General features: G+C 36.4%; 2 protein-coding genes across 2 annotated transcripts in view; both read left to right on the top strand.

Moving 5' to 3' along the window:
- Window positions 1-873: 873 nt before the first annotated feature.
- On the top strand, window positions 874-3,486 carry LOC109580363 (uncharacterized). The gene is made up of 11 exons (XM_019993415.1): window positions 874-1,000; window positions 1,051-1,344; window positions 1,403-1,675; window positions 1,724-1,800; window positions 1,870-2,095; window positions 2,146-2,430; window positions 2,481-2,566; window positions 2,609-2,828; window positions 2,876-2,995; window positions 3,048-3,146; window positions 3,256-3,486. The coding sequence occupies exons 1-11, from the start codon at window positions 940-942 to the stop codon at window positions 3,375-3,377; spliced, it is 1,863 nt and encodes a 620-aa protein (XP_019848974.1). The 5' UTR covers window positions 874-939; the 3' UTR covers window positions 3,378-3,486.
- A 138-nt stretch (window positions 3,487-3,624) lies between these two features.
- Window positions 3,625-10,953, top strand: part of LOC105316794 (nuclear pore complex protein Nup153-like) — a gene marked incomplete at its 3' end in the record, with an annotated part of 15,481 nt that continues 8,152 nt past the window's right edge. Inside the window, exons 1-5 of the mRNA XM_019993409.1 lie at window positions 3,625-3,794; window positions 4,036-4,296; window positions 4,695-4,952; window positions 5,488-5,721; window positions 6,028-6,180. Of these exons, the coding sequence (XP_019848968.1) occupies window positions 3,726-3,794; window positions 4,036-4,296; window positions 4,695-4,952; window positions 5,488-5,721; window positions 6,028-6,180 (975 nt within the window). The remainder of the gene's footprint in view (window positions 3,795-4,035; window positions 4,297-4,694; window positions 4,953-5,487; window positions 5,722-6,027; window positions 6,181-10,953) is intronic.

Here is a 10,953-nt window from a genome sequence, read left to right as displayed (position 1 = left end):
CCTTTGCACAAAACTTGCCACCATCAGTTACAGTCACGTGATGATTAGCCATAGGCTTGACTTAATATTTTTATCAAGTCACGTGATCAGACTGGTGCAAGTTTTGTGCAAAGGGCTGTACAGCCCTTTGCAAAACTTGCCACCACCAGTTCTAGTCACGTGATGATTAGCCATCGGCTTAACTTATTATTTTTATGAAGTCACGTGATCAGACTGGTGCAAAGGGCCGGCTGTACTGTAGATCTATAGATCGGAACCGGAGGCTGGCACGTCATGCGTCTGTGATGATGTCACTTCCTCTACCTACTCTCCCTTCATAAAAATGGAGTATTCTCTATATTTTCGCTTAAGCAGCAGTTATCTCACTAATAATACTTGCAATTGACTCAAAAACATCAGTGCATTTTGATAAAATACTAATAAACATGATAACTTCTGTTCAGTCAGCTACAGGTAGCAAAAGCTTGTCCTCTGTCTCAAATGACTAAACCACACTTTTCTAGAAAAGGCAAAGATATTGCATCTTTAGATAAAGTGCAGATTATATTCTTACTCTTGCTCTTTGTTTTTAAAGTGTATGCAGACTCCTAGTTGTCTATAAAATGTGATAGGTGAAGAAGTCTGAAACCAGTTACAACTTAAGAGTATTGTACTGCATTAAAGTAAGAAAACTGTATCATGTTTATTAGTCTTTTATCTAGATACACTGACATTTTTGATTCAATTGCAGGTATTATTAGTGAGATAACTGCTGCTAAAGTGAAAAGAGAGAGAATACTCCATTTTTATCAGAGGAGAGTAGGTAGAGGAAGTGACATCATCACATGACGCATGACCAACCTCCTCAGCTCAGATATAGATCAGATCTGCAGATCTGATCTGCATCTGATCATAGCCAATAAGGCCATAAGGCTGCCACGCCCTAATTAATAGTCAGAAATGCTGCTGAATCCAATTCTTCTCCTTCTTCTGCAATACATTCAATCATTTGATTGTGCTAGTAAGTAAATCAATCAAAATTATTTATCATAATATTATATCATATTAAAGATATAATAGTGCAGCCAGTGTCCATTAATACAACACTCAACTCTACTGTTGTTTTCTGCTGTGAAGCTGTTGCTGATATTGTGACCTTTCGAATCAATAATCAGTCAGCAATTGATGAAACTGTGATAGCTAATGGATTCACTATATCTACATTTAATAATGGTGGCACTAGAAGAGCTGAATTACAAGCAATAGCTTATGATCATAATAATAATACTAACATAAGTTGTGCAGCCACTACTTTTACACCAGTAGTAGTGCAACACAGTGACACTGTGTTATTAATGATTCAAGGTTAGTAGATTCAAGGTTAGTAGATACTTAATAGATTATTATCTCCTTTTTTATTCAGGTCCACTAGATGATGTCAGTAATTTGAATTATACCATTATTAATGGATCCAGTGTATTATTGACATGGACAGCTCCTTATACACTGGATAATGTACCTATCACTGGATACTATATAGTTGTCAACGAACTAGAAAGCAGCACTACTAATAATACTAATATTACATTATCAACTAGTGACGTTAATCCTTGTGTTTTTAATAATGCATCAGTTTCTCCTATGAATGATGTTGGGATAGGTTCACCAAATAGTATCAGTTTTTATTATGAAAGAGGTTAGCATTACTGTGGTTTTATATTCATGTTTACAGTATATCTTTCAGTTCCTTTCAGTAACTTTGCCATATCTGTAACACCAGTAGTTGAGAGACAACTAGTATTATTATATATTACCATTGATGTAAGTTTAAAAACACTAACACAATTGATGCATTGTCAAGCTATGATAATATTTTCATAACCACTATAGGTTAGTACAATATGTGAAGGAGAATATCCTAACAATATAGCAGCTACAATAATGACTACTAACAATACCATAATAAGCAGTACCAGTATATCAACAATTCAAGTTAATGATGACATGATGATCACTGGAATAGTAACAATACCAAATAATCTAAGCACATTTATGGTGAATGTATCATTGAGTAATAGTGGAGGAGAGTTCCTGCCTACACCTCCTTTTGTATTTGGTAAAAAAATTATTATCTTGACACTACTAACATTTCATAAATTTTATTAGGTGTTGTAGGACCAGTTACTAACGTTACATCTTCAATTGACTGTACCAGTATTACTATAACTTGGAAAGCTCCTACAGTTGATAATGGAATATCAATAGAGTATTATAATTTAAGCATTTATGATGACGTCATTGATCAGTTATTGATGAGTGTACCAGTATATAATACGAGTTATCAGTTTGTGGATAATAACTTGTTTATTTATCGCTATGCATACGTTATAACTGGAGTCAATGTATTAGGAGAAGGAATATCTACTAGAGCTACATTCTCTTATCAAAGAGGTAACGTGGTTATATTCATCAAATTCTAATTATATTTCATATTACTGCAGTTCCTAGGTCAGCTAATGAAACAACTGTTTCAGTAGAACTTGAATTTGCACAAGAATTGATCATAAAGTTTTCTATACATTTACTTGTGAGATTTTATTGTTGATATCAATAAAATTCTTATTTTTAGGGTATGCTGATGTGTACTGGTGAAGCTCCTAATAGTGCTACAGTTGCTGTGCAGTGTAATGGCTCTGGTAGCATATATTCAAACTCGTACATGCTAAAGTATACTAATCAGCCTAGTAATATTACAGGATTAGCACTAGTGCCTTTAAATCAGCAGTGTAACTTCAGTGTTGTATTCAGCAACAATGCTGGTAGTAGCAAACCATTTGTCATACCTCTTGGTCAGTTAGTAGTTTCATGTCCATGTATATTATTACATTGCATGTAGATACATTCCACCCTTATCCAACTAATGATATCACTACTACTACACAGTTGCTGTCACCTACTACACAGTTGCTGTCACCTACTAGCACACCTGCTTCAACAAGTCTTAATGCTATTGCTAGTCAGTTACATTGACTAATAATACAGAGTATATAAAATATATTCTTTTACAGTTATTACACCAGCAGTTTTGGGTGCCATTATTATTATTCTACTATTAATAATATTAATTCTTGTGTGCATTGTTATTTCTTATAAGAAGAAAGAAAACAGTAAGTACTTTAATTTTGTAGTGAGTGGAAAAAGTTATAAATTTTCATCATCTCTGATAAATCCTGCTTTCATGATATGATGTGTGCTCATTTTAAGTATTAATTACAGGGTCTGTCTCATTTCAACAACAAGCGCCTGTAGTTACTTCATATAATGAAGCATATCAGTTTAACACCTTGATGATTAATAATAATAACAATCCAGCTTATGAAGAAATAAAGCTAACTTGAGCAGTAACAATTAACATTGTGAACTTCTGTATAAATGTGTGTTTATTTCACAATAATTTATTTATCATTTGTATGCATGTTAAGAGCATCAGTATTTTTAAATTTGTTAATTTTGTTCATAATAATGTGTGAAGAATTGTTTTAAAATTCTTATTAAAATTAAACCGTATACTATTTAATTAAACATTTACAAGTGAGCCTTTAATTAACCGAAGTTAAAAAGAAATTATAAAATTCAAATTGGCGGTCTGTCCTGCACATGGTCCTTCTCTCTCTTGATTTGTAAGTTGAGCTGTCTTCTTTAGCGTGCTAGTGAGAGGGGTATCCCGTATTACAATAGGTCTAAAGATGAAGTCAGCTAGTCAGAGGAGCACCAAACACCACACCAGCACGCCTTATGACCGACCAAAACCAAAGGTAACTACATTGTGGCTTACTAGTTGGCTCTTTGCCCAGTAATACTTAAACATATACTATTGTACGTGTACATGGTTTGTATGTGATGTATATGTACATGAATTGATGGGGTATTATGATAATGGGGTTTAACTTTTTATGGTAACGGAATAAGATGATGGTGATACTGTAGTGTAAAGTGTTATATGCATGTACATGTATTACTTTATTATTACAATTATTTTTATTTTTTTATTGTTAGGGTTTTGTACAGACGGTTAAAGATTGGTTTACTCCATCGAAGTGGACCAAGGAAGTCAGCAGTCCTTTACCTAATCGGACGCTCCCCGACCACACCCCCTGGCCTGGCACACCCCACCCTATTCAAGGTCGTCAGTTGGACGTGCGTGGAGTGACACACCCTCTGACTCCGCCTTCATTTGATGAGTTTAACGAGGAACCGGCAGAGATAAAGAAGAATGAATCGCCTGTACTAGTATCTAACAAAGAAGAAAGAATGGAGGTGAAAAATACATGTACATTTTAGAAATTATAATGAAATACCGTATAGCGGGAAATTTTGGCTGGAGTTAAATTTGGCGATTTTTGGCATTTAGATAGCCATTCGCCAGAATAAAACCTGCCATTTTGAGCCATTATACACATGCTCAATGGCATGTGGTCACAATTTTACTTCCTCCAAAATTTCCTGCTATACAGTACATGTAATAAGACTAATAGCTAATAAATGAAATAGCTAATTATTAGTGCATTGGTGATTCAATTTTGTTAATTCTTTTTATAATTAACTAAGTGCTAATTTTAGTAATTTTCAACTTGAATTCACAATTTTTACACATACATGTACAGTACATGCTATTACACATTAAATGATTTATTATTATTTTATTTCCTTATTAGGAATCCAGTGCCAGGAGTGGTAGTAACACTCCATTAGCCAATACATCAGTTCCTCTACCTTACATTGCTCAAAACGGTCTTGATCCTCCTCCTCCCACTACATGTGCTCCTACTACTACTTACAGTCATGGTTCTCATTATCCTCATAGAGGGGTAAGGATCAAACAGAGGGAGAGGGATGTTCCAGCGTCAAGTCCCTATGTGTCTCCGTCTCCTGGTCCTCTTAGGACTAGTGATGTGGGACATGCCACACCCAAAGTTAGTCTATCTCTACATGTAGATGTTTAAAGTTGCTCCAAAATCGGGCCAAAATCCCTGTACTATAGTACATGGTCTCGGGCCAAATTTCACCGAAATTCAAAAGTAGAGAATTCTCCATTTTATAACATTCCCTGATGCATATACATGTTCTTATGCTGTGTAGAAAGTTTGAGCTCATTCTGATCAAAATTGGATTTTTTATGGATTTTTAAAGTTGCTCAAAAAGTGGGCCAAAGTCCCTGTACTATAGTACATGATCTTGGGCCAAATTTCACCAAAATTGAAAAGTAGAGAATTCTCCATTTTTGTAATTTTTTCTGATACATATACATGTTTTTATGTTGTGTAGAAAGTTTGAACTGATTCCGATTATAATAGGATTTTTTATGAGTTTTTAAAGTTGCTCAAAAAGTGGAACAAATGCATGTACATGTACATGCATTTCTTGCATGTAATAGTATTGTAGATCTTCTTTCCTTGTATCATATTTTATTTCCTTAATTTCCCCCCCTCTCTCTCTTATCTTTTATAGTCAGCCATATCATCAGTCCCTTCTCGTGGTCACCCCTCCTTCTCACTGAGTGCATTCAATACTCCAGTCAACACTGCAGCTCTAACTAACCTCTCACTCTCTCGCTCTCCCTTCACTTCTTCCTTCTATACTGGTAGGACGTCCTATGGTGGAGCCTCCTCCTCCGGTAGACCATCATCATCTCCTTTGTTTAGAAAGAGAACTAGGAATGAGACCAGCCCAACTAGTGTACAAGTAAGTAAAGAAATAGAGAGAGGGAGCTGGAGAGAGTTCGGCATATTTGCACACATTAGTACTTATCCAGTGACAGTGATGACTATTAGTGTTTTATTTCTGAACCAACTCTGTTGTATTAAAAATGTTTCAGCCTTGTCTGAGTCACTGGAATGATATGGCATAGAATAAAATGTACATGTACAGTACATGTATTATTATTATATTTTTGTGCAACAAAAGGTAACTTAATGTTTATTTTTTCTATATGATACACTGTATACTGTATGATCTCAACTTTTCTCTTTTTCTCTCTTTCTCTCTTAGGTTGGTCCCGTGAAGCGAGCAGTCAAGCCACACCCTCACACCTCACAGTTTCCAGTGGGCGGGGCTAGTCACACGGCCCTTAAGATCCTTGACACCCTCCAGTCTCTCAGCACTCCGCTACAAGACGCCAGGAAACTCCCACTAAGAGCAACAGTGAGTGATTGGTACTATGTGTACATGTACATTCATTTTGTAATATGTTATTTTCATTATTTTATCAAGCAGTCTTGATTGGTCAATTACAACTAGGCATGGTGGAACTACAGCTAATGTACATGTAGTTTCAGTTTCAGTTTGTGCTGGCGTAGTGATTGGCAATGATGATTATATGAGTCTGAATCAATTATTGATATTATGTTGTTTTAATTATTGTATAGTTTCAGCCTTATCTGAGCCAATGTCTGTACAACAATTTCTATATCTTAATTATCTTTACATTATAGAGTATTAATACATGTACATGTACATACATGTTCTTAACATTTATTGTTTTATTCTTTTCTCTTAGCCGGCTAAGAAGCAGCGTATAGAAGGTCCCTCTGCTACCTCTCCTCCCCCTCCTGTCTCCTCCCTCTCAGCTCCACCCACACATGCAAAATTGTCAAAAGTACGGCAACCAGTCGTACATGCTGTAGCCTCGCCTCCAACCCCTCCCCCTTCTCGTGGAAAAGAGAAAGTCGTAATAGATCTAACGATTTCTCCTAAAGAAGTCAAAAAGACTCAAGCCCCTCCCCCTACTCCACCCCCTTCCTCCTCTAAGAGTTCTACTGGTAAAATAAGAGCTACTAAGCATACGACGCACTATAGCTCCAAGAGCAGAGATGGCGAGGGAGAGGAAGTGTATAATACAAGCGAACTACCTCCTCCTATTCCACTCCTGTTACATAAATCAGGTCCACTGCCTTCCATTGATATTCCGTTCTTGACTCCGTTAACTAAAGAAGAGCCTAAGGTTCCAACCACCACTTCCAATGTTAGTTGTTAGTATTTTACATGTACATGTATATACTTACATGTATACTAGCATACATGTACTTACATGTGTTATGTGTACATTAAGTGACTAACGTTATTGTTCTATGCTAAAAAATATATATACTTTATTGTTGATGATTGGCAAATTTTAATTTGGCAAATTAGTAGAGGCGGTGTGCCATTGAGCATGCATGCATGTAATATGGCTCAAAAATGGCGGATTTTATTTTGGCAAATGGCTATCAAGAGGCCAAATTCGCCAAATTTAATTCACTCCAAAATTTCCTGCTATATGGTAGTAATTAATGCACTGTTATCATTATTACACTAGTTTATTACAATTGGTGTCAGCAAATTTTTGTGTAATTACATTATTGTGTATAATTTTTTTTAGTTGACACGTTCTCCTTTCTCTTCAATGACGACGGCCAGTTCTTATTCTTTCACTTCTCCTGAGATGGCTTTGAGATCAGAGCCACACCCCCATGCCACGCCTATATCTCCAATCAACAGCAGCTTGTTCCAGTTCAGTGATCCACTCCCAGTCCTAGTGGGGTCCACCTCCAGTGGGGCTACCAGACCACCCCTTACTGCATCAGGTAGGATATGATGTACATGTATATGTATATGTGTATTTCAATTTAAAACTGATTTTTGTTATTATTTGTTCTACTAAAGATGTAATATACAAGTCCACACTAATCTACAAACTACATGTATACTAATTCTATATTAATATACTAATAATATACTAAACTATACTAATACTATATTAATATACTAATAATATACTAAACTATACTAATTCTATATTAATATACTAATAATATACTAAACTATACTAATTCTATATTAATATACTAATAATATACTAAACTATACTAATTCTATATTAATATACTAATAATATACTAAACTATACTAATACTATATTAATATACTAATAATATACTAAACTATACTAATACTATATTAATATACTAATAATATACTAAACTATACTAATTCTATATTAATATACTAATAATATACTAAACTATACTAATTCTATATTAATATACTAATAATATACTAAACTATACTAATTCTATATTAATATACTAATAATATACTAAACTATACTAATACTATATTAATATACTAATAATATACTAAACTATACTAATTCTATATTAATATACTAATAATATACTAAACTATACTAATACTATATTAATATACTAATAATATACTAAACTATACTAATTCTATATTAATATACTAATAATATACTAAACTATACTAATACTATATTAATATACTAATAATATACTAAACTATACTAATTCTATATTAATATACTAATAATATACTAAACTATACTAATACTATATTAATCATTCTTCAGTTCCTCATTCGTCTTGAAATAATTCATCTCTCAGTGCTGGATAGAAATCTTGTATCATGCTTTTCAGTACTTTAGCATAACTGCTGAACTGCCTATACCCTGGCTTTTCCTCACCGTAATACTCGGGCCAGTTATCGCCGTCTAAAGGGTCGGGTACCTCATGCCTCTCTTTGTCCTTGGAGTCTTGCTTGTTCACGTAAGTACAATAGTACATTGCTTTACCATCCAATGCATCTCCAAACAGCTTCTTGGCGTCCTCGGCGTTCTTGCGGAACTCTACCCCCAGGAATATCACCTTGTCTGCTTTCTCTATATCTTCCTTTTTTAATGGTTTTGGCGTATACTCTTTGAGTCTGGTTTGCCCGTACACTGCTTCTAGTGCTCTTATTGCATTTACTGCTGGGCTCTGTGATGCCACAAATTTTCCATTTTTAAAATTCCCTGCAGCAGAGTCGGATTCTATTATTTTTCCTCTGTCTGCCTCCATTTTCTCTGCCACTATCATGGCCATTGGAGAGCGACAAGAGTTCCCTGAGCATACAAAGAGTAGTTTGCTCGGGGTTGATGGCTTGACCATTTCCATATTTGGCTGTATTATGTTATTTGTTTCTTCTCTCTCTCTCTCTCTCTCTCTCTCTCTCTCTCTCTNTNTNTNTNTCTAATTTATAANGAGACGGAAATTGACTGTCAATTGCTGTCTTGCATGTAACGGTAGTCTATTTTACATGTCGTTATTTTACTTTTTACGTAACACAAGGACACCATTGTGTATCAGGAAAGTAAATTAAAAATTTGGAGTGATTTTGGGACTATTTTTTGGAAAAAATAATAGGCTATAGCCTTTGCTTTTTTTCTTCAAAAATTGGCTCGTTTTTAATTCTGGCAAAGAAACATTGCTATGTACATGTAGCCATTAGTGTTGTGTGTAGTATTTTATTTAATTTTCTTTTCATTTTTAGGTTCTCTATCATTTAAAGCTCAGCCAGTATCTCTCCCTCCGCCCTCTTCCGTCCCACCAGCTCCGCCTGCTTTATCAAAACCTGCTGGGAGCCTCGTGGATGCCCTCAAGAAACCAGAGTACCAGATTGAAAACATCCGTAAAGAAGCGAAACAAAAGAGTGTCATGGGACCATCTACTGCCTCTCTTGTGGGTGGGGAGACCAAAGGATTATCTGTTCCTCCTCTCAAGCCATTAAAGGATGTTCCTCTTATTGTTCCCACGTCCAACTGGTCCTGTGACTCTTGTTGGGTATCAAATAAAAGTGATACTAATAAGTGTATGGCATGTGGTACGTCTCAACCCTTGGGCATTAAAAAGAAAGCTGTTGCTTTCTCTACTCCTTCAGTAACCGACGCTCCCTCTGGGGGGCTGAAATTTCCCTCTGGGGGAAGTTTAACCAGTACTTCTGGGGGGCTGAAATTACCCACTGGGGGAAGTCTAACCAGTACTTCTGGGGGGCTGAAATTACCTACCGGGGGAAGTCTAATCGGTACTTCTGGGGGGTCAAAGCTTCCTACAGGTAACTTGACTGGTGAAGTAAAATTACCTCAGGGGGCCAATGTAATGTTAGCTCCCAGTGGTCGTATTTTTAGCAGCTCTGGACCTCCTTCCTCTGCATCTACCAGTACTAATATTGCGTCATCTAGTGGGAGTGGCTTCAAGTTATCAAGTGGCGGACTGTCTAACGTACAACTGCCCACACTTGTTACTCCTAACACTAAATCTACTGTCACGCCTCTCAGCAGTCTAGCCCCGCCCACTTCTAATTGGGAGTGCCCAGTCTGTATGATCAGTAATACTAAAGATTCTGATACTTGTGTTGCTTGTGGTGCTAAAAGATCCTCTGGTACCAGTACCGATAACAAGGGAAGTGGAACAGGGTTTTTGAAACCTGGCGGAAAGTGGGAGTGTCCCACTTGTATGCTCCACAATGATCCCAGCAAAGACTCTTGTCCTGCTTGTGAGGCTCCACGACCTGGAGCAACCGCCAAAACCAGTCAGACCAGTTTAAACTCGAGTGTGAAACCTGTTCAGTTTGGTGATGGAGGTGGAATGAAGCTTGGAGGAGGGTTGCTTTTAACTGGTGCTGCTGGAGGGGGTTTGAAATTAGGAGGAGGGGGCCTGAATATATTTGGTGGCATTTCGTCTCAGTCCCAATCAGTTTCTACTAATAATACAAACACTAATCAGTCAGTTACATTAGGAGTTACTACTCAATCTACAACTACTTCTTCATCTCATAAAAACGTATCTGTTTCTTCTTTTATATCTACAAATGTCACTACTGGCTCATCTCTTCTCTCCTCGTCGTCTCTCTCTACTGCTTCCTCTCTCTTACCTCCTATAGCTACCAAACCTTCTCTTTTTGGACAGTCCCTAGTCACAGCTGCTCCTTCTCCTCTCTCTACTGCTTCTAGTGCTACTCCTCCTCTTTCACTGGGAGGTAGTGTGTCGTTGTCTAGTGGTTTTACCAGTACCATCGGGGCTCCGTTGTTTATGCAAAGTCAGCAACCAGTTTCGGGTCCTAGTACTACATTTACGCTCCCTAAATCTGATTTCAATA

This window comes from Amphimedon queenslandica, unplaced genomic scaffold (assembly GCF_000090795.2).
Source record: "Amphimedon queenslandica unplaced genomic scaffold, v1.1 AMPQUscaffold_13495, whole genome shotgun sequence".
In the NCBI taxonomy this organism is placed as follows: domain Eukaryota; kingdom Metazoa; phylum Porifera; class Demospongiae; order Haplosclerida; family Niphatidae; genus Amphimedon; species Amphimedon queenslandica.
Note: the sequence above shows the minus strand (reverse complement) of the source record. Positions and strands in the feature narration are given on the sequence as shown.